The 24969-nt window shown below is 40.1% G+C and overlaps 1 protein-coding gene across 3 annotated transcripts in view; it reads left to right on the top strand.

Moving 5' to 3' along the window:
* MED13 (mediator complex subunit 13) overlaps positions 1-24969 on the top strand; it is a 167757-nt gene that overhangs the window by 25025 nt on the left and 117763 nt on the right. For all 3 annotated transcript variants that reach the window (XM_058164115.1, XM_058164114.1, XM_058164116.1), the window contains exon 3: positions 6755-6923. In XM_058164115.1, coding sequence (XP_058020098.1) covers positions 6755-6923 — 169 coding nt within the window. The remainder of the gene's footprint in view (positions 1-6754; positions 6924-24969) is intronic.

The raw sequence follows: 24969 nt of genomic DNA, 5'->3' as shown, positions 1-24969 counted from the left end.
TTGTGCCAGATAAAATCACAGTTGGTTCACTAGCTTGTAGCATCAAAAGGTTGACTTGGCCACAGCCTCCATCTGCTGCTCCCAACTTTATCCTCAAAATGTTTATCCAGTTTGGTGTAACAATACTAATAGGCTGTTCTGGCCCATTCTTTTTATTAAATTTGGACTAGTTGCCTGATATCCTACAAATCAAGTGAGACAGGAAAGCCCCCTGTTGCCTTATTGGTTCAGATTTGAGCTCATAACTGTTCATCGTTGTATCTTTTTTTCCCCCCTCAGCATTGCTCCAGGCATCTCTTCATCTATGTCATTTTCCGTTGCTTTTTAGAAAATCAAGAAACTGATTAGGATTGGTGGGCAGGGAAGAGAGACCATTAAGGCCAATCTTGTATAGTACCTTGTTCACCTCTGTATTTCAGAGGTTAACACAACATTTGACAGAAGTACCTTTGAGATCCTTGAGCAGTTTTCGGAAACCCTGTGGATCCATTAAGTGCTCAAGTGGGCTGTCTAAATCACATCTCGAGGAGCCTAGTGGGTCCAGTCAACTCCCAAAATTTCAAGAAAGCGATTGTGTTCTTCGCTTCCTTGTAACAGAGTGTTTCCATTTTTTATTTGAATCGTCTCCTTTGCAGAAAGGCTCATAATCATGATATATTTTCTTTGTAGGCAGCCATTTATATTTTCATGGACCCTTGCTCTAAATTCTTTGTGCCACTCTGAGGACTTAAAGGATAGCATCTCTTGGCATGTCAGGATCTGGAACATACAGCATCTAGAGAAGTCTGCATTTTAGGGCCTATACTCCAGAGCTCTCCAATAGTAAACCTTCTCTGTTTACTTCTTTATGCCTACACCAAGAAGGAGAAAATCTCACCCCATACTGTGATCTACAGCAGACCAAAAAGTGATGCTAGTTATAATTTTATAATGACATGAGACCATTTTTTTCTTCTATATTTCATAAAGAAATTGAAGGAGAGGAGTTGTTTACTGGTGGACATCCTGTCTTTTCAGAGTATTTTTGCAGTGGTTAAGGTACTGGCCTAGAAACCAGGAGATGATGAATTCTAGTCCCGGCTTAGGTATGAAAGCTGGCTGGGTGATTTTTGGGCCAGTCACTAACTCTCGGCCCAACTCACCTCACTGAGGTGGTAAAATCAACCGATTTACTACTGGTTTGCTGGTTGCGCACTGTGTGTGCGCATGCTCAGTGCGCACCACGCGCCAAATGCAAGGTGCAAGCGCAGTGCGTGCCAAAAGGAGGGATGGAGTAAGTAGAACAGCACTCGGGGAGGGGGGTCAGCTTTTACTTTTAAAAGCATTTTTTTTACAACCTGTTCGGCCGAATAGGTTGTAAAAAGATGCTTTTAAAAGTAAAAAAAAAGTCTCTGGCGATCGCGCGGTTCAGCTGTGATTGTCAGAGCCTTTTTTTTTTACTTTTTAAAAGCATTTTTAAAAAGAAGCAGCAAGCAGGGAAGCGAGTGACCAGGCATTGAGTGGGCATGGGTGGGGCCAGGGATTTTTGCTATCAGTTCTCCGAACCACCTGCTGCCATCGCCACCGGATCAGCTGATTCGGTCCGAACCGGGAGCATTTCACCCCTGCCTCACAGAGTTTTGATGTGGGGAAGATAGGAGGAAGGCTATGATGTATATTTACTGCCTTGGGTTACTTATAAAGTAATAAATGTGGCAAATAAATAAATAAATAAAATGCCCTTGACCCTGACTACTAAACAACTCAGAGGTCAATTCACATTCACAAAGACTATCTTTGCAGGGAAATGGCTGCCTGTCAAATCTATTTAACAATTCTTATTGGCTAAGGTTTTTTTTTCCAAACAACCGTTTGAAGTTTCTTAAATTAATACTGATATTAAACCCTAGCCTGATAGCTTGCTGGTGAGGACTGATTTTATGTTCACAAATACTGTATTCAGACTAATGGAAAAAGGAACATTTTTTTCTTGCCCATGAGTCCAGCATGAAACAAATTGGGCTGCTAAAGCCAAACACCATTGGTTTGCAACATGGAAGTGCTATTTTCTATCAATTCTTAACTGTAATGTACTCTGCTGAGTAGTGACTTTTCTGGAGTTATTTACAAGTTAATCTAAGGTGCTGTGAAGAAAAATAAGTCTTTCGGGAAAGGATCGATCCGGATTTTATGTCCCATTAATTAAGGGACTGTATTGCTCATCTTGTATTGTATGTTATGACTCCTGGTTTTTCATGTCAGGTGGTCCTTGATTTATGACCAGAATCGAGCCCAAAATTTCTATTGCTAAGCGAGGCAGTTGTTAAGTAAACTTTGCTTAACAACTTCGTTTAAGTACATTTTACGACCTACAGTTGCTTGTAAGGTGAATCTGGCTTCCCCATTGACTTTCTCGGAAGGTCGCAAAAGGTGATCACATGACCCTGGGACACAGCAATTGTTATAAATATAAGCCAGTTGCCAAGTGTCCAAATTTTGATCATGTGAAAATGGGGATCAGCAACAGTTGTATGTGTGAAAAATGGCCATAAGTCAGTTTTTTCCCAGTACCATTTTAACTTTGAATGGTCACTAAATGAAAGGTTATAAGTGGACTACCTAGATTATGCTACTGTCCCATAACTGTAAACCTTCCCAGATAGATGAGTTAATTCTATTTTATTGTAAGGCTGCATTAATAGACACTTGCAAGTCTGAAAATACAACTCTGCTGCCATTTCTTTCTTTCTTACTTACTTTTTTTTTTTTAACAGCCTGAGAAGTTAGGGAGGGTTCCCGACTCTCTCTTCTCCACCCATTATGCAGCTGAGGGCTATGCCCTCCCTTATCTGATAGTTACCTAGGCAGCGTCTCTTGGCCCCATCTCCCAAAGTCTTTCCCACATACCATTACGCATACCCAAGCTTTTCTTGTTGAAAGTGCTTAAAGGAAATGCTACTAAAACTGAAGATTGAACCGTATCCCAGTTGTCTCATGAGGAAATAAGAGCAATGCTTTTGTCACTCTCTGCTTTCTGATTTTTTTCAGGGATTTTGTGCTAGTCCATAGTATTGTAGCCACCCTGCATGAGCGAGTGGTCCACACTCTGAACAATTTTGTTACATTGCAGAGGTAGTTCATAGGCAAGCTGTCTTTCAGGAAAGCTTGTGCCGAATAACTAGGTTTGTTTGTTTGTTTGTTTATTTATTTATTTATTTATTAGATTTTTATACCGCCCTTCTCCCGAAGGACTCAGGGCAGTGCACAGCCAAGTAAAAACAACATACACATAGACAAAATTAAAAAACTGATTATAAAATGGCCAATTAAAATTAAAACTAAAATAAAACAATCCTAAAACCCCACTTAAATTTTCATCAAGCTAGCCCCGCACGGTGGAATAAGAAAGTCTTGAGCTCGCGTTTAAAGGACCGGAGGTCGGGGAGTTGGCGCAACCCCGGAGGCAACTCATTCCATAGGGCTGGAGCCCCCACAGAGAAGGCCCTCCCCCTGGGGGCCCCCAGTTGGCATTGTTTGACTGACGGCACCCTGAGGAGGCCCTCCCTATGGGAGCGCACAGGCCGATGGGAGGCTATAGGTGGCAGTTTGAAGAGTAGTGACACAGAATACACCTGGCCCTCAGCTTAGAACCACAGTTGAGCCCAACATTTCTGTTTGTGAAGTGAGATGGTTGTCGAGTGAGTTTTGCCCCGTTTTATGACCTACCTTGCTACAGTTATTATGTGAATCACTGCAGTTGTTAAGTTAGTAATATGGTTGTTAAGTGAATCTGGTTTCCCCATTGATTTTTCTTGTCAGAAGTCACAAAAGGGGATCACGTTTCCCTGGGACACTGCAACCGTCATAAATATGAGTCAGTTACCAAGTATCTGAATTTTGAACATGTGACCATGGGGATGCTGAAATGGTTGTAAGTATAAAAAACAGCCATAAATCAAATTTTAAAATGCTGATATAACTTTGAACCATCCCTAAACGAAATGTTATAAGTTGAGGGCTACCTGTAGCAGGTAGTTTCAATCACTTGTAATGATGTATATTTATTGTGTTTTTAAGACTCCGGTGAGTTACTATTTCCCTGTTGCAGATAGACGATGTGGCAATGCCCATGTCATCTATTTTGATTCGGGATTTGAGACTGCTAATTTATAGCAAAAGTAAATGACTTTAATGCTGTTATTATATCCGGCTTCAATTTTTTCTTCCTTTCTGGCTCAGTGTACTTTTTCCATAGGGAAATCTTCACTGATCCTTGACTTTCGACAGATTTAATTATTGACCTAGGCTTCTGCCTTGTTAACTTTATAGAATGTTTTAAGCTCCTTTTACTGTTATGTTTATAACTTGTGTTTCAAAAAAAAAAAATACGGTAAGGGCCCTGAAATAACTAAGAGGATGTTTACAAAAAGAGTGTAACTTGTGCCTGTTTTTACAAAAACATTTACAATGATTGCTAGGTTGCAGAATCTGTTACTAGCCTGCTGGAGGCTGGTAGTATTCTAGGTTGCTAGCCTGGGAACAGGAAGGAGTGCAGTAGAGGTAGTCCTCCACTTACTGCCATTCGTTTAGTAACCGTTCAAGGTTACAACATCATTGGGGAAAAACATTCCCTTGGTCACATGCTCAAAATTCAATTGCTTGGAAACCTGGCATGTGTTTATGACCATTGTAGTGTCTCAGAGTCCCATGATCAATTTTTGCGACCTTCTGAGAATCAAAGTCAATGGGAAAGCCAGATTCACTTAACAACTGTGTTACTAACTTAACTACTGCAGTGACACACTTAAACAATTGTGCCAAGAAAAATCATAAAATAGGGCAAAACTCATTTAACAACTGTCTTGCTGTGCAATGGAAATGTTGGGCTCAATTGTAAGGCAAGGACTACCTGTAGCCAAAAGTTCAATACTCGGTACTAGTTGAGTCTGTGTGTATAGTAATGGGATACTAATATTGTTCTGCTATTTAAACATTTTTATGAGCATTGATGAGGCTGCATGGACACTTCTTTAATTACTTATGATTGCCTTGTTGAATGTGCTTGTTGTGTTCAACCTATGAATTCATAAATAGTAATGTGTCAAGAGAGTCTCTATATTAAAAGTACGGAATATAGAATAACAGAGTTGGAAGGGACCTTGGAGATCTTCTAGTCCAACCTCCTGCTCAGGCAGGAAACCCTATTCCATTTCAGACAAATGGTTGTCCAATCTCTTCTAAAAACTTCCAGTGTTGGAGAATTCACAACTTCTGGAGGCAAGTTGTTCCAGTGGTTAATTGTTTTTTGTTTTTTTTAATTTATATCCCGCCCTTCTCCGAAGACTCAGGGCGGCTTACATTGTGTAAGGCAATAGTCTCATCCTATTTGTATATATTTATATACAAAGTCAACTTATTGTCCCCCCAACAATCTGGGTCCTCATTTTACCTACCTTATAAAGGATGGAAGGCTGAGTCAACCTTGGGCCTGGTGGGACTCGAGCAGGCAGCTGTGTGTTAATAACAGGCTGCATTAGCCTGGTGAGCCACTTCCCAGCCCATTGTTCTGTCAGGAAATTTCTTCTCGGTTCTAGGTTGCTTCCATTCTTATCTCTGGTGATTTGGAGAATAGTTTGACTCTCTCTTCTTTGTAGCAACCCCTGAGATATTGGAAGACTGCTATCATGTCTCCCCTAGTCCTTCTTTTCATTAAACTAGACATACCCAGTTCCTGCAACCGTTCTTCATATGTTTTATCCTCCAGTCCCCTAATCATCTTTGTTGATCTATCTGCACTCTTTTTAGAGTCTCAACATCTTTTTTTACCAGTTTTGGTCGTGGCGATGCAGGATTCCAAGTGTGGCCTTACCAAGGCATTATAAAGTGGTATTACCACTTCATGTGATCTTGATTCTATTTCCTCTGTTACTGCAGCCTAGGACTATTTTGGCTTTTTTGGCAGCTGGCACTGCTGGCTCCTATTGAAGTGATTGTCCATAGGACTCCAGGATCCCCTGCAAGTAACTGATAATACAGGTAGTCCTTGATTTATGACCATAACTGAGCATGGAATTTCTATTGTAAGTTATTACAGTCATTATTTTGAGGCGTCAACATGGATCTGGTTCTATGGCTTTTATTTTTTTTTTGTGGCAGTCATTCAGTGAATTTGGTGGTCATTAAGCAAATAGTATCAGTATCACACTTCATTGACCATTAAACATACAAGGTATTTCTCTCCAGTACAGAGGGTGGTCATTAAGCAAATGAGGCAGTCATTAAGCAGATTAATACATTCCTGTGCATTGAACCTTGGCAAAACAGGTCATAAAATGGGGCATGTCTTATTTAACAACCACCTTGCTTAGCAATGGGAATTGTGGTCCTAAATCGAGGACTAGTTATGGTAACAATGAAGGAAAGCTTGAGTCTTTGTCTCAAAGACCTTGTAGTTTAAAATTTAACAGTGACTGAGTAGAAGAAATGTGTTCGTACTTCACTGGCATAGCAAATCCCTGACAAAACGATTTTTGTTCAAGAGCTGGAAAAAACGTCTTGTTCTGAGACCATGGAGTTTTTGCTGCCTATCAGAAAGCCACAAAAGACTCCTTCAAGTATTTATATTTCAGGTGGCCTTTGTATACACTTCAGCGTAAGCTATTAGGACGGCTCTTACACAAGTAATATTATTTATTGCCCTTAGTCGTGGTAGCGGCTCCACTCTTAGCTTCTGTTGAAAGCTTGATATTAATTTAGGTTTATTTAATCCATGCAGATGAGGAAGATGGTGTATGGGAAAACGGGCTCTCCTATGAATGCCGAACTCTGCTCTTCAAAGCAATTCATAACCTGGTGGAAAGATGCTTAATGAACCGGAACTTTGTCCGTATTGGGAAGTGGTTTGTGAAGCCTTATGAGAAAGATGAAAAACCTATCAATAAAAGGTAAAGTATCTTAATGATTCTTTTTCTCTGTTATCTTTTTCTCTGTAGCCTTTACTCTGTGTGTGTGTGTGTGCGTATGCGTATATATAAGCGTATGTATGAGGTACAGGTAGTTCTTGACTTACAACAGTTCATTAAGTGACTGTTCAAAGTTACAACAGCACTGAAAAAAGTGACTTATGACTGGTTTTATTGTAATCACCGTTGCAATATCCCCATGGTCACATGATCAAAATTCAAATGCTTGACAACTGTTTTATATTCATGATGGCTGCATTGCCCCAGGATGTGGTCACCTTTTGTGACCTTTTGACAAGCAAAGTCCATGGGGAAGCCAGATTCACTTAACAACCATGTTACTAATTTAATGACTACAGTGATTCACTTAACAACAGTGGCAATAACAATTGTAAAATGGGGCAAAATTGACTTAAAAGCTGTTACCAACAGAAATTTTGGGCTCAATTGTGGTCGAAAGTCGAAGACTATCTGTAAATAGAAAAATAGGAAGAAGTGAACTGATTTTTCACTTAAGTGCAAATATTACTTGATGATAGAACTGATTTTCATGCGTTTGCAACTTCATGGAATAAACTCTGCTTCTGCAACCATTCCTATATTAAATCTTCTTTCATTTTTGCATGTGCTGGTATCAATAAAGGCAGAGTTGCTTTTGTATCCTTCCCTTGGCCACTGTCAACTCTAGAGTTATAGCTGTCTCAGAGAAGAGATGCAAATAAATGCTATGCAAATGTCTTTTATTAAAATACTTTTTGGAATCATGACAGTAATGCCATGTAACTATATTGGTCCATTAAAAAATAAATGGAGAAGGTCATAATGCGATTGAACTTTTCATTAGGATTGACTGCAAGACCAAAGGAATTTGAGAGCTTATTCACTGTTTTATGATTTAACTAGGTAGGACAATATAAATATATCAGCGTTACTTTTAAATGTAGGGACATAGGCACTTGTGGACCACATGTGACCTTCACTGGAGTTCTTGGTGTCATTTGTATTTTGAAAATGGGATGTTCTGCATGCCTTTAGAATGTTCCTGATGGAAACTCATGCAGTTATTTCATTCAATGCCTCCAGAAATTGTGGGTGCTCTTCTTTTTAAGAAGAGATTGGAAAACCATTTGTTTGAAATGGTATAGGGCCGTGATGACGAACCTATGACACATGTGCCACAGGTGGCAAGTGTAGCCATATTGGTAGGCACGCGAGGTCAGCTCCAGCACACATGCCAGCTGGCCAGCTGATTTTTGGGCCTTCTGGGCCTGAAACAGGCTGTTTCCTGCCTCTGGAAGACCTCAGGGGATGGTGGGGAAGGCCTGTTTTTCTTCCCAGCCTCCAGAGCCTTTCTAGGAGTCTGGGGAGGGCGAAAATGCCTTTCCCAACCCCCCCAGAAGCCCTCCGGAGGCCGAAAATGGTCCATTTGCCAACTTCCGGTCCCACTGGAAGTTGACAAATGGGCCGTTTCTGGCCTCCAGGGGGGTGGGGGAAGGCCGTTCTGAGGGGGGGGGCTGGGGACAGCAAAAAATGGGCCTACTGTGCCATCGCCTGCCAGGAGTGTGGGGAGCGGGGGGTGGGTGGGTGTTGCACATGCATGCGTGGGGGCAGGGCACATAGAATTATGGGTGTGGGCACGCACACACACAACCACCACCCCCCCCCCGTTCCTAGCATGCAATGGGAAAAAGGTTAACCATCACTGGTACAGAGTTTCCTGCTTGAGCAGGGGATTGGACTAGAACAGGGGTGTCCAAACTTGGTCCCTTTAAGACTTGTGGACTTCCACTCCCAGAGCTTTGCTGGCTGAGGGACTCTGGGAGTTGAAGTCCACAAGTCTTAAAGGGACCAAGTTTGGACACCCCTGGACTAGAAGATCTCCACAGTCCCTTCCAACTCTATTATTTTGTTATTCTGTTAATTATTTTGTTAGAGGGTCAGTTTCCATAATTCTTACTGTAAATTGTGCAGCAAATTTTTTTTGTCCGTTGCTGAATCTTCATAGGCTGTTGGTTCCTGATGTTTGTTCAGTGTTTTAGGATGAGCTCCTAAGAGGTTTTTGTGTGGGTATGGCAAAATGCTCACTGTGAGAAATATGAAGCAAAACCTGTGTTCTGTCTATGAGTTCTCTTGCTCAAGATAAAAAGAAATGTTGCATGAACACTTTTTTATTTCATCACAATATGTTAATAATGTCAATTACGGTGTTTTATGAAAATTCAGGTATAGCCTGCACTGATATTAACCTGGCAAAGAAACACATAGCTATGATGTGAATTCTTAACTAATTTTCATGTGGCATTCTTCAGTGTAGTTTAATTTGGCAGGGTTAAGTGCTGTTTGTGCATAATAGTTTTATTAATTTCATTTCTGAAGTGGCAAGTGGTTTTTTTCCCTAGTTTCAGATGGATTAAGGTTTTTTTCCCCACAAGTAAAGTATTGAGTAAATGGGCTCTATTTTAAGAAGAATAGAATGGAATGGAATAGGAATAAACTGTTTTATTTGGCAAGTGGGTTAGATACACAAGGAGTTTGTCTCTGGTACAGAAACGCTCAGTGTACTAACTAAGAAGAGATTTTTTAAAATAACATTGAAATGAATGATTTTAAGGTTACCAAAGATATTAAGCATCTAGCTTTGCCAGTGAGATAACTATGCAGACTTCTTTAAAAATAGTTTACATTTATTCATAGTTTGGAAGTTAGTAGATGAAAGAATCTGGGCTGCCACAATAAGCAAAATAGATGACGAGAGTCTATATAGAGATAGGTAGTCCTCAGCGTACGACCACAATTGGGACCAGAATTTCTGTTGCTAAGAAGATGGTTGTGCGCTCCCACAGGATGGGCCTTCTCAGGGTGCTGTCGACCAAACAATGCTGGTTGGCGGCCCCCAGCGGGAGAGCCTTCTCTGTGGCGGCACCTGCCCTTCGGAATGAGCTGCCTCCGGGGTTGCGCCAACTCCCCGACCTCTGGACCTTCAAACGCGAACTTAAGACCTTATTATTTCACCGTGCGGGACTGGCCTAAGCGAAATTTTTTAAATGAAAATTTTAATGGGTTTTATGTCGGTCTATGACCGTTTTAGTTTGATTCGGCCTATTGTAATTTGGTTTTTAATTTTGCTTTTAAATTTGTGTTTGTATTTTGTGTCGGTTTTAATATGGCTGTAAACCGCCCTGAGTCCTCCGGGAGAAGGGCGGTATAAAAATTAAATTATAAATAAATAAATAAATGGTTTTAACATTTGTGCCCAATTTTATGACCATAAAAGTTGTTGTGCTTAAATGAATCATGCGGTCATTAAGGGAATCCAGCTTCCTCCATTGATTTTGCTTGTGGGAAACTGGCTGGGAAGGACTCAAATAGTGACCCCAGGATGCTAGAGCCATCGTAGCTAGATGTTGGTTGCCAAGCCCCTTGAATTTTGTTCACATGACAGTGAGAATGCTGCAACAAGTGCGAGAATCAGTCATAAGTCACTTTTTTCAGTGACTTTGTAACTTTGAATGGTTGCTAAATGAATGGTTGAAAATAGAGAACCATCTGTACATTAGAAGTCAGAGAAGAGCATCATTTGTTCATAACAAAGATCCATCTCAACTAGCATTCTGTATCCATAGACATCTCATGTTTCAGAGGGGTAGCCGTACAAGAAAATAAACATAATTTCACCCCCTCAGTAAAATGCCTTTAATTTGATTTAGGACCCCTGAGATTATAGCTATCATGGCAATTAAATACCTTTTCCTTTAGGCCTTTGAAAGCAACCAAATTGATGGCCATGTTTACACCCTGTGATTATGAATTCTATAGAACAGGGGTGTCAAACTGGATTTCTTCGTGGGCCGGATCAGTATTGTCGTTCTCTGCAGGCAGATGGGGGGAGGGGGGAGACAGGATGGATGCCTGCTGCGGCAGCCTGCTGGCTAAAACGGGGTACAGGGGGCCCCTTGTGCGGTTTCCCCCTCTGTGCCCCATTTTCAGCCTGGACAGCTTCCTGCAGCACCCTGCTAGCCAAAATGGGGCATGTGGGGCCTCGCATGTGTCTCCCCCTCGCACTCTGTTTTGGCTGCCAGAGGCGCGCCGCAGACGGGTTCTATTTGCAGACCAGATTTAAGCCTTGAGTTTGACACCCCTGTTATAGAATAACTATGTGCCAAGTTTAAAAAGGTGAAGTTTTTGCAGAATCACTGTCTTAATTTTAAGAGTACCATTTTAAACTACCTGTGGCTTACATATTCAGATGATGGTAAAGGAATCTGCTTTGCAGAGATGGCTAGAAGATAACCCATGGCAGCATTCAAATAATGCTCTATTGCAATTGCAGTTCTGAAGAAAAGCAAATAAAGCTAGAAAGGGTGACTTCACAGAGGGGCATTTTCAGAAAGCAAAGGCTATTTATTGGACAGTGCTGAAGTGGAATTCACTTAAACTACAGTTCAGATTCTATCTTAGATAGTTCTGCCTTTTAATCTGGAATGCAGTGTAATGGAAACAGCGGGTATATAGCTCTGAGTTTAAGCAAGGCATAAAAAGACAGAAAGAGCATTCCACTCAGCATCTGCTTTAATTACTCTTTTGTTCCCTTCATCTTTTATACAACATATACCAAAAAGATTTGCAACAAAATGAGAATATTAATAGCTGAAAACAGGAGAGAATTTCTTTGATTTTTTGATATTTTGATCAGTAACTTCTCCGTTCTCTTCTATCTTAATCTGAAATCAAAAGAAGCCATTCCAACTCCGGCTATAGAAAAATACTTTTACAAGTCCTATTTAAAAACAAACAAACAAACAAACAAAGCAGCTCACTGTTACAGGTAGTCTTTGACTTATGACCACAATTGAGCCCAAAATTTCTGTTGCTAAGTGAGTTTTGCCCCATCTTACGACCTTTCTTGTCACGGTTGTTAAGTGAAGCACTGCAGTTGTTGAGTTCGTAACACGGTTGTTAAGTGAATCCGACTTCCCCATTGACTTTGCTTGTCAGAAGGGTCACAAAAGCGCCCCCCCCCACGACATTGCAACCATCATAAATAAGAAGCAGTGGCCATACATCCAAATATTGATAATGTAACCACAGGATTGCAGACAATGGTCATGTGAAAAATGGCCACAATATAAGTCGCTTTTTCCAATGCTGTTGTAACTTCGAACAGTCACAAAATGAACGGTTGCAAGTCAAGGACTGTCTGTAATTGCTGTTATGGGTTTGAGTATTAAAAGCAATGATTATGATATCAAACAGCACTGAAAAAAGTCACTTATGGCTGAGGGACTCTGGGAGTTGAAGTCCACAAGTCTTAAAGGGACCATGGTTGGAGACCCCTGCTCTAGAGAGGTTCTTAAGGAACTTCCAGAAAGTGATCCTTTGGATATTTTTTGTTCCTTGTTGCTTAGGACTTTTAATATTATGATTGCTGTGAGGGAACATGGGAATTTGATCGAGATGCCACTCCTGTTTCTTGGCCAAAGGCTATCTAATAATACCTGCATCCTAATCACTTTTCACTTGCAGTGCCAAGCATATCTTTTGTGGTGGTGGTTCTCTTTTCACTTTGTAAGTTTGAACCTGTGGTTAAAATGTAATTTCTTTGCTGTAAAATGGATTGTGACTGGTCCAAAGTCACCCAGTCAGCTTGCATGCCTAAGGTGGGACTAGAACTCACAGTCTCCTGGTTTCTATCCTGATGTCTCAACCACTAGACCAGACTGCCTCTTTCTTCTGCTACCCAGGCTCTGATGGCAGATAGGAACCTAAAAATGTCCTGTATCTTTAAATCTACAGCATAAATGTCTTTTTAAAATGCAAAATTGCTACAGAGCGTGGTGGGGGTTATATTTGTTTTCGTAAGTTTTCACGGGTATAGGTATGTAGGTCTTGGCATATTCAGGTCTTTTCCCGTGTAAGGTTGAGAGTATCTTGGCGACGTTTCGACGAGGTCTCACTCATCATCTTCGGGCTGGTGCTTTTGGCTTCGTGCTTGTGCGAGCAAAGGCACGAAACCGAAAGCACCAGCCTGAAGATGATGAGTGAGACCTCGTCGAAACGTCGCCAAGATACTCTCAACCTTACACGGGAAAAGACCCGAATATGCCAAGACCTAGATAGATAGATAGATAGATAGATAGATAGATAGATAGATAGATAGATATACACACACACACACACATACATACATACATACATACATACATACATACATACATACATACATGATTTCATTTGTTGGACTGCTTCCAGACGCACTTTTAAAATATTTTTTTTAAAATCAGTTCTTAAAAACCACGGGCTGTTTAGATATTTGTTGTAAAGGACAGTTTAATTCTGTAAAGGAAGATAAGCATTTCCCATATTAAAGTATAGTTACACACTCCTCTCTTTGAAATAGAATACCACCACACCTTTAAAATGAATTCATGTAAAGTTTGCGATGATGATTAGATAAAAGGTTTAATGAACAACTTGCTGATTGTTGAATGAGCAGAAATAATTAGACTCTTAAGTATCTTTATACTTAGCCTTCACCCTTCATTTTCCCCATGGACACAGTAGTCTGAGGAAATTATTGAAAGAAAAAAAAATCCACCGTGAGAGTCAGTTTTCCTTTAGGATTTCTCTGCTAGCATAATTCCAGCCACTTTTCTTGCACCGCAGCTCCCACTGAGAACTCCTGTTACTTGGAGACAGTCTTAAGTTTATTTTGTTTCTGAGAAAGATACGTGAAACTTTAAAAGAAGTGAAATGTGTACAGACTCGTTTTTTCTAATCAAAGGAATGTTTTGTGCAGGGGAGAAATCAGGACTCCTCTATTTCTTCGCTGTTTAATTAGATATTGAGCCCACCCTTCCCTAGGGGGAAATTAAAGTTGTCTTGCCTGAGCTGTTTTGAGTTCCACCTCCTCCAGCTTCAAATTATCCTGCTGTATGGAAAAATAATTGTATAAAAAGAACTCTAAGCTATTCATTTTGAGAAGCGCAGCTATATTAGCCTTTTGCGACAAAACAAGATTTCATGGCACATTAAGCATTAACAAATGTGTTAAGGCAACTTCAGATGCATGAATTACGCTACTTCTTTAAAAGTGCGATGCGCCTCTTGTTTACTTAATCTATATAGGTAGTCCTTGACTTACAGCAGTTTGTTTCGTGACCGTTCAAAGTTGCAAGGGCGCTGAAAAAAGTAACTTATGACTGTTTTTCACATTTATAACTGTAGCAGCCTCCCCATGGTCATGTGACCAGAATTTGGATGTTTGGCAACTAGTTCATATTTATGACGGTTGCAGTATCCCAGGGTCATGTGACCATGTTTTGCAACCTTCTGACATCAAAGTTACTGGGGGAAGTCAGTTTCACTTAACAGTATTTTACAGGTAGTCCTCTACTTACAACCACAATTGAGCCCAAATTTTCTGTTGCTAAGTGCGAACATTGTTAAATAAATTTTGTCCCATTTTTAATTTTGCCCCCTTTCCTGCCACAGTTATGAACCAGTTGCCAGGCACCCAAATTCTGATCATGTGGCCATGGGGATGCTGCAACAGTTGTAAGTGTGAACAACGGCCATAGGCCACTTTTTCAGTAATGTAACTTTGAACTAAATGAATTGTAAGTCAAGGAGTACTTGTACTAACGTAACTGTAGCGATTCTCACTTAGCAAAAGAAAATTTGGGCTCAATTGTAGTCTTAAGTCGAGGTCTACCTTTGTATGTGGCAGTCTGCTTAACTGGAAGATGGACCTTATCGTGGTGTGTCTTTAAAATTTTAAATGCATTTACTTCAGGTAAAATATCTTACTTTAGGGAAACATTTAAAAACTGTAGAGTGAAATTTAATGGCACTCTACTTACAAGATTCGGTTGAAATTAAAAGAGGTTGCTTGTCATTTCTACTTGATGGAATGGCTGTGCACCTGAAAATGGAACAGAAGTGCCTACAGCCAGATATTGCACAATTAGGTTGGCTATAATTAGATTTGAAAATGGCAGAACTAAAAATTCCCTTTTTTCTCTCTATGAATATTTAGATTTATAAAGGTGAAATTGTCTTTCTTCAGCTATCTTTTTTTAACCGTAGAAAATAGAATAGAATAGAATAACAGAGTTGGAAGGGACCTGGGAGGTCTTCTAGTCCAACCCCCTGCTCAGGCAGGAAATTCTATATCATTTCAGACAAATGGTTATCCAGTCTCTTCTTAAAAACCTCCAGTGATAGAGCACCCACGACTTCTGGAGGTAAATCATTCCACTGATGAATTGTTCTCGTTATCAGGAAATTTCTACTTGGCTCTAGGTTGCTTCTCTCCTTGATTAGTTTCCATCCATTGCTTCTTGTCCTGCCTTCAGGTGCTTTCATTAAATGAAGGATTAGAAAGATATACTATGTTCTGTGATCACTTATGATCATAGAGAATTATAAAATTCCAGAGATAAGTCTAACACTAATCGATTCAAAGTTTAACTAATTAAGTTATCAACATACAACATACAAACTCCTGAATCTTACAGGTAGTCCTCAATTTATGACCACTGTTGAGCCCAAAATTTCTGTTGCTAAACGAGACAGTTGTTAAATGAGTTTTGCTCCATTTTATGACCTTTCTTGCTATTGTTAAGTGAATCACTACAGTTGTTAAGTGAATCACTACAGTTGTTTAGTTAGTAACATGTTTGTTAAGTGAATTTGGCTTCCCCGTTGACTTTCCTCGTTAGAAAGTTGCAAAGGTGACGACGTGACTCCTGTCATACGTCATAAGTGACTTTTTTCAGTGCTGTTGTACCTTTTGAATGGTCGCTAAACAAAAGATTGCAGGACACTGCATTTAGCAACTGCGATGATTCACTTAACAGCTGTGGCAAGAAAGGTTGTAAAACGGGGCAAAACCCACTTAACCATCTTGCTTAGCAATGGAAAATTTGGGCTCAATTGTGGTTTTAAGTCAAGGACTACCTGTAATTCTCCCTCAATCAAGGAAGTCTATTCTATTTTTGTATATGCTTGTTAAAAAATATTTCAAAGCAAACCTTTAAATTATTTAATGAAACATAATCTGTTCAGAGCTTTGCATAGAAGTACAGGTAGTCCTCCACTTACAATTGTTCATTTAGCGACCATTAAAAGTTATGGTCTGCAGCGTCTTTTATACAGCAAATCAGCATGCAAAATGTCATTCATGCAAACTCCTGTATGATTACAATTAGAAAAAACAAGATGTGTGCCCACAAAATATTAAGCTTAAAGCAGGATACATATCACAGGAGTTAAGCAGTGGGTGAAATTTGAGATGGCTGCAGAATGCAACCAGTGGCAGACCACAATTTTCTCTCATGCAGGGTAAGTAGCTTTACTTAGATTCGATATCTCTAATTAGTGTGTTGTAAGAATTAATTAAATACATTTACTTCTGGAAAACGCTGTTGAAAGATGTATAAACCACCGAAAGTATATATCTTGCACTAGGAGAAAACACATGCTTTGAGGGTTGTTTCATGTTGTGATAAGCTGACATGAAACTTGGGTAAAGTCCTAGCAAGAGTTTAAATTAATGACAGCAAAAAAAATAATGATAAGGAAGATTGCAAGTAGCATATATTTACTATTGTAGGAACTTGAATATCTTTGAAAATGAGTCAGTGTTGTAACTTATTTCTAATAAAAGATATACTGAGCGTCTACTGTAAAAAAAAGATACCAGCTTTGTTTATTTCTTTCGTTATTTGATTTATATCCTACCTTAACCTCCAGGAACTCATAGAGATAAACATAATACTCCAGTTTTTCCCCATAGCAACAATCCAACAAGATTGACTGAACTGAAAAAGACATCAAAGTAATGTACTGACTTCTTTATTAATTAAATTTGCATAGATGCCCAAGCATAACATGGAGAACGTCCCTGGTTTAGGCCTCCCTGGTGGGAACTCCCCAAAGCTGGTTATAAAATTGGCATCTGTATAAGTGTTTTAAATAAAGTGTAACTAATTTTAGGCAGACTTGAATCTGGATTTCCTCAGTTCTACTCCAGCACTTTAACCACTACATCAGGGGTGAGCAACTATAGCCCCTTTACAAACTGTGGACTTCAACTCCCAGAATTCTTGAGCCAGCATGGAATTTCAAGCCAGAATTCCAGGCCTGGCTGGCTCAGGAATTGTGGGAATTGAAGTCCTCAGGTTGTAAAGGGGCCATCATTGCCCACTCCTGCACTACACAAAGCTGGCCCGTGCTGTTGCTGGTGTGCTGTTTTAAATCAGTTTCTACCATCTTTATTCTGGAAATGTTACTTATCTTTGGAAAGATGTGCTGTGTAAATATTTAGACAGATGTAGCAAAGCTAGTATCTTTCATTATAATTAGAATAACTTTTGAAAAGTCTCTGGGCCTTCAGACACCTCATTCTCTATGCTGGACAGATAGTCCTCGACTTACAGACATTCGTTTAGTGACTGAAGTTTTAAGAGCACTAAAAAGGGACTTATCACTGTTTTTCACCCTTATGGCTATTGCAGCATCCCCATGGCCAAGCGATCAAAATTTGGATGCTTGGCAATATTTATGATGATTGTAGTATTTTGGGGTCATGTGATCACTTTTGCTGACCTTCTGCAAACAAAGTCAATGGGGAAGCCAGATTCATTTAACTATCGTGTTACTAACTTAAACTACAGTGATTCACTTAACAACTGTGGCAAGAACGGTCATAAAATGGGGCCAAGCTCATTTAACAACTGTCTTGCTCAGCAACAAAAATTTTGGATTCCATGGTGACCATAAATTGAGGACTACCTATATTTAAGTGTAAAACTTCAACTCTTTCAAGTCGCTGCGATTGCCCAAAAGAAGAAATTAGCATTTGTTAATTTTTGATACTTAAACCTAATTATTTAAAAATAATCATAATTATTAAATTATATAAAAATACATTTAATGTTTTGTGCAGAGTAAAAAATAGGAATGCATGTATAAGTGTCAAACATTGGTCAAATTTAGAAACCTCACTCTAACTCTAACCTCTCTCTCACAGAGGACCTAGCTAGATCCTTTCGACATCATTTCTCCTTTACTTTACTGGACGCCCTTTTTCCTAATATTCTTTTCAAAGTGCCATCGTAATATTATTAGTTCAGTTCAAGGGCAACTATAAAGGGGCTTCTTCCATCTTAAGCATTCAAGCAGTGCTAATTCCTTTTGTGTGTAATTTGACTTCGTTTCCATCTTAAAGTAATCTAGGAGGAGAAATCAAAAATTCCAGGCATATTCAAGCTGTCTGGTCCTATGGAGGATTGATTTAAAAATAAAAAATAAAAAAATCCCTGAAGAATGCTTTGGAACAGAAATGCATTCTAGCACCACAGAATTCTGGACGGCATTCCTCGTCTTGCTGTGAGGAAAAGAAACGTGTGCTTTTGTTCCCTTCTTCTTCTTCTTCCATATTTTTGTTTTTAACCAGTTTTCTCTAAAAGTCTGTATAGTTCTTGCAGTCCTTGACTTACAACAATTCATTCAGTTACAGGAGTAACTGACAAAAGTGGCTTATGACCGTTTTTCACACGACCGGTGCAGCATCCCGATGATCACGTGATCGACATTCAGACGCTTGGCGACTGACTCATATTTATGACGGTTGCAGTGTCCCAGGGTCACGTGATCCCCTTTGTTGACCTTCTGAGAAGCAGAATCAACGGGGAAGCCAGATTCATTTAACAATTGCAACGATTCACCTACCAACTGGTCAGGAAAGCTCATAAAATGGGGCAAAACTCACCTAATAAGTGTCTGGCTTAGGAACAGAAATGTTGAGCTCAATTGCCGTAAGTAAAGGACTACCTGTATTTGGCCTGGATTTCTGGTGGCCATAACTCTGTTTTATTATTATTATTTAATATGACTCAACTTTTGAGTCATGAGAAAGACAGGGCTGGATGAATCAAAAGTTGGAATTAAGATTGCCGGGAGATATATCAGCAACCACAGATATGCAGATGATACCACTCTAATGGCAGAAAGCAAAGAGAAACTAAAAAGCCTCTTGTTGCGGTTGAAGGAGGAGAGTGCAAAAGGTGGCTTGAAACTCAACATTAAGAAAACTAAAATCATGGCATCCGGCCCTCTCAATTCCTGGCAGATAGATGGGGAAGAAATGGAGGTAGTGACAGATTTTATTTTTCTGGGCTCCAAGATCACCGCAGATGGGGACTGCAGGCAAGAAATTAAAAGATGCTTGCTCCTGGGGAGGAAAGCTATGGCAAACTAGACAGCGTACTAAAAAGCAGAGACATCACCCTGCCCACAAAAGTATAGTCAAGGCTATGGTGTTCCCAATTGCAATGGATGGCTGTGAAAGTTGGTGTCAAGGTTCCAGAAAAACCTCCTCTGCTGGAAACCTAAGGCCTAGTAGGGTTTCCAGGCCTGACAGTTGGACCATAAGGAAGGCTGAGCGCCAAAGAATGGAGGCCTTTGAACTCTGGTGCTGGAGAAGACTCCTGCGAGTCCCTTGGACTGCCAGGCGACCCAACCGGTAAGTCCTAGAGGAGATCAACCCTGACTGCTCTTTAGAAGGCCAGATCCTGAAGATGAAACTGAAATACTTTGGCCACCTAATGAGAAGGAAGGACTCACTGGAGAAGAGCCTAATGCTGGGAAAGATTGAGGGCAAAAGAAGAAAGGAACGGCAGAGAATGAGGTGGCTGGATGGAGTCACTGAAGCCGTTTAAGCATGAGCTTAAATGGACTCCAGAGGATGGTAGAGGATAGGAAGGCCTAGAGGAACCTTCTCCATGGGGTCGCGATGGGTTGGACACACGACTTCACAACTAACAACAACAAATGACTCAACTCTTGATATTGCCATCTTTTTTTTTATTCTTCTTGAAAAAGAAGTCCATTTCTTTCTCTATTATTTGTATAAACGATTTATCATTTAGAATAACAGATTTGGATGGGACCTTGAAGGTCTTCTAGTCCAACCCCCTGCTTAGGCAGGAAACCCTACACCACTTCAGACAAATGGCTATCCAATATCTTCTTAAAAATTACCAGACGCTGATCTTTTTACTGTCTCTTCTTAACATTTTGTAATCAGTTTTTGCCCTACTCGAAATGTTACACCTATTCACACTTTCAGTAATTCTCCATTAAACAGATTATCCGATGGCTCAAATGCTGTTTGTATTTCCTAGTTGGACCCTCTTCTAATCGCTTTGTGGCGTTCAGTGATGCCTGATTCACCATTGTTCCTTTTGTTCATGAGAGCAGCTGTTGAGATACAAACAGCAGCCACACTTACTTATTAATATGACAAGTATCTGTTTAGTAGGGACACTTAATGTCATTTCACACCCTTCAATCAATTTAAATAGGAGCAGGCGAAGGATGAACTATTATTTAAATACAGCCGTATCGGTATCGGCATTAGAAAATGAGGGAAAACAGTTTTTACATGTCCAATCACAAAAAGCTCTGTCTTCTCTGGGAAAAAAAAATCCGACATAAGAAATCTTGACACAAGAAATCTTCCCTTGAGTTGAGGATGGCTTCAACCCTTCCCAAGGTCCCTTAAGGCCTGATTATGCCACCAGGCCCAGAGATCCCAGAGGATGGGTGAATTGTTATTAAGCATCCCTTCGCCTATAAATTTTAGCTATTTTCTAAAGTTTTACTTCTCATTGTAAGACATGTTTTTATGTATTTATTGTTTTAGTCTTGTGTGCTGCCTAGAATCACTTCTTGTGAGATGATGGGGGGGGATATAAATTAGATTTATTTTATTTATTTTATTTTATTTAATCACATTTATATACCGCCCTATCTCCCAGGGGACTCAGCGCGGTTTACAGCCTAATAAAAACATGCATATAAATACAGAATAAAACACCAATTTAAAAACTTATTAAATAAGGCCGAATGTTAAAAATTGCAATAAAAATAATAAAACCCCATTAAAACCAAATTAAAATTTAAAATTCTAGTCCAGTCCTGCGCAAATAAATAGATGTCTTAAGCTCGCGGCGAAAGGTTCGAAGGTCAGAAAGTTGACGAAGACCTGGGGGAAGTTTGTTCCAGAGGGTGGGAGCCCCCACAGAAAAGGCGCTCCCTCTGGGCATCACCAGTTGGCACTGCCTGGCTGATGGCACCCTATGGAGTCCCTCCCTGTGAGAGCGCACGGGTCGGTGGGAGGCAATCGGTGGCAGCAGACGGTTCCGTAGATAGCCCAGCCCTATGCCATGGAGCGCTTTGAAGATAGTTACCAAAACCTTGAAGATGAATAAATAAATGTACTCTAGCTACTTGCAAAAAGTTTTTTTTAATTTTATTTTACAGCAACAAACTTTTTGTAATTTGGGTATAATTACGATGGGTGTGCTTGAGAGCTTTAGATATTGACAATTCCCTAGGTTCGTTCACCAGATACTGAAAACATATTTATTTATCAAATGTATTTGCCACCAGATAAAAAAAGTGACAAAATCTTATTTTGTAATTATTTCACTCCTTGACTTTTCTAAAATTTAAGCATTGCCTTAAGTATCCCTTTTCCTTTAATTTGATACACAGTTTACTAGAAAGCATCTTTCAAATACTTGTAAGTTACTGAAGCCGTTTTCATATGGTGTGACCTTGGTAATTTCAATGGTTTTACCTAACGTTAATAAATTACCATTCAGGAAAAAGAGGAGCATGACTTACATAGAGTTCTCACACAATGAAGGATATGTAAGCCAGTGGTGAAATCCTTCTCAGATTGCCACCGGTTTGCTGCCCGCACATGTGTGGTGTGCACCAAATGCGTACTGTGCACATGTGCAGTGTGCACTGAAAGCACGTGGCGCGTGCATGCACACCACATACCAAACACGTGCTTCACGTGGAAAAAGACTTCCCTAGGTAAGTAGAACAGTGAGGGGGGGGCAGAAACAGCTGTGCTGCGTGATTTAGCTTCGCTAGAAAGTAGCTGAACCATGCAGCACAGCTGATCGTCAAAAATACCAATTCGGACGAACCGGTAGCTTTTTTTAAAACTACTGGTTAGACTGAACCGGTAGCTTTTTAAACTACCAGTTTGACTGAACTGGTAGTTTTTTTAAACTACCGGTTTGACTGAATCGGTAGTTTGTTTTTTTACTACTGGTTCACTTGAACCGGTTTATCACTACCAGTTTACTCGAACTGGTAGCATTTCACCCCTGATGTAAGTCAGTTTCTTGGACTATAAGTATGTATCTGCATGTTTTTCCACCTATAATTTTATAATACACTTTCCCCCCAGTGTTGACTTTCAATATTCAATTCTTAGCGGCTACTTATTGTTTGTGAACAATTGCTGTTATCTGTAGCTCTTCTACTGTTTCCTTTTGAGTTCTTTTCCAGCCTTAATTCTTAAATTTGACTCCTGCATTGAGTGTCTCTCAGTCAGCTTTTCTTTTTCTTGTTGCTTTTTCCCAACATGTCATTTATATCTATAGCGGGCATCCTCCAGGTGTACACATAGTCCTCGACTTACGACCTTAGTAGAGCCCAACATTTCTGTTGTTAAGTGAGACATTTGTTAAGTGAATTTTGTCCCATTTTACAACCTTTCTTACCACAGTCAAGTGAATCACTGCAGTGGTTAAGTTAGTAACCCGCTTGTTAAGTGAATCTGGCTTCCGCATTGACTTTGCTTGTCAGAAGGTCTCAAAAGGGGATCGGGTGACCTCCCCCCCCTCCTCCGGGAGATTGCGACCGTCATAAATATGAATCAGTTACCCAACGTCTGAAGTTTGGTCACATGACCATGGGGATGCTGCAGCGGTCTTAATTGTGAGCAATGGTCGTAAGTCATTTTTTCCCTCAGTGCTGTTCTAACTTTGAATGGTCACTAAATGAATCGTCGTAAGTTGAAGACTGCCTGTATAAAGCCAACCTTTAGAATTCACGGACGTGCCTGATGCTTTGATATAACCCTCTGGGATCTCTTAAATTCATTTATCTGCAGTGTAACCAAACTGGGGAAATCTGAGCGAGATAATTCCTGAAAGCATCTATGAAAAATTCTGGGAAAAATGGATTTTTTTTTTAAAAAAAAGAGTTTGACACTTCTCACTGCTGCTGCGATTCCACCTGCTGATCCCCTTCCTTCCTTTTAAGGGCTGGTTTTTCTCTCTGGTCTACCTCCAAATGGCTCCTTTGGTTCTCAAGACAGAGGAAGAAAGCCAGTATGACTGGTTTTCAGATTTGCTTGAGAAAAGGAGGAGGAGGAGGAGGCAGAGCCGCAATAGCCTTCTGGGTCTCTCCCTTCCCTTCAGAAAAGAGCTGCCTGTGAGCTCTGGAATTGCTACAACAGAGGCACCTGCTTAATGAAGGGGATTAGTGGGACCGTGTGAGATTCTGTGGCTTGCTGGCAGGGCCGCTCCTTCCCATGTAGTATCTTTCCTCAGTCCCTTGATCGGACAGACGCAATCTAGCAGAATGAAATTCAATGTAGAGAAAGGGAAAGTCTTACACTTAGGCAAGAAAACCCAAAAGTACACATATAGACTGGGTGAAACAGGGCTTAATAGCAGGAACTGTGAGAGGGATCTTGGAGTCTTAGTGGACAACCAGTTAAATATGAGCTAGCAATGTGCGGTGGCAGCCAAAAAAAGCAAATGCAATCCTAAATTCCATTAACAGAGGGACACAATCAAGTTCAAGTGAGGTATTAATACCACTCTACAAAGTCTTAGTAAGACCTCACCTGGAATACTGCATTCAGTTTTGGTCACCACAATGTAAAAAAGACGTTGAGACTCTAGAAAGAGTGCAGAGAAGAGCAACAAAGATGATTAGGGGACTGGAGGCTAGAACATACAAAGAACGGTTGCAGGAACTGGGCAAGGCTAGTCTAGCGAAGAGAAGGACCAGGGGAGATAGGATAGCAATATTCCAATATTTGAGGGTTTAGGGTTTCCTGCTTGGGCGGGGGTTTAGACTAGATGACCTCCTTCCATCTCAAGGCAATATTGAATACAGGTAGTCTTCAACTTATGACCACAATTGAGCCCAGAATTTATGTTGTTCAGTGAGAAATTTATGAAGGGAGGTTTGACCCATTTTGCGACTTTCCTTGCCACATTTGTTAAGCGAATCACTGCACTTGTTAAATTAGGCACACAATTAGGTTGTTAAGTGAATCTGGCTTCCCCCCCATTGACTTTGCTTGTCAGAAGGTTGCAAAGGATGGTCACATGACCCCGGGATAATGTAACGATCAAGAATACACTTGTCAAATGTAAATTTCGTGACCATGAGGGTGCTGCAACACTTGTAAGTGTGAAAAAAGGTCATAAGTCACTTTTTTCAGTACCGTTGTAACTTCGGTCACTAACTGAACCACTGTAAGTTGAGGACTACCTGTATTTTATTTGACCAAGTGTGATTAGACACACAAGGACTCTGTCTCCAGTGTAGAAGCATGGACATGCAAAGCGACCAAATAATGATAATCGTCATAATAATGCCAATAAGAAGACCCACAATAGAAGAATGGATATTGAAAGTTTCCAATTTGGCTGAGATGGCTAAAATCTCAGCCTTCTTGAAAGACAGTACTCAAGAAAAATATCTAAATGAACGGAAGAATTGGATTGATTATATTCAAAATAGATATCAGATTAAGAAATTTCAGATTGCCTTTGAATGAAGGACGTTGTTTTTGATTTTAATGGAAGAAGTCAGGTTATGGGAGAGAGAAGGATTATAATTGTGTTAGATTTTAAAAATTTAATGTATGACTGTTTGTTTATTGAAGTTTACCTTGTGTTTGCTCCGGGAAGTCGGGGGGGAGGGGGGAAGGGAGGGGAAAAATGTAATTGTTGTTGTAAAACTTTTTCAATAAAAAAAAAATAATGCCAATAAGAAGGGAGAGTAAAGAAGATAATAATAATAATACTTCAGCCATACTACATGGGTAAATATACACAGGACATTAAATAGCACAGTGAGAATTAGATATACAGAAGAATGATGGCACGAGGGGGGAAAAACTCTTTGTTTTGGCATG

The sequence above is a fragment of the Ahaetulla prasina genome, chromosome 1, assembly GCF_028640845.1.
Source record: "Ahaetulla prasina isolate Xishuangbanna chromosome 1, ASM2864084v1, whole genome shotgun sequence".
Lineage (NCBI taxonomy): Eukaryota > Metazoa > Chordata > Lepidosauria > Squamata > Colubridae > Ahaetulla > Ahaetulla prasina.
Note: the sequence above shows the minus strand (reverse complement) of the source record. Positions and strands in the feature narration are given on the sequence as shown.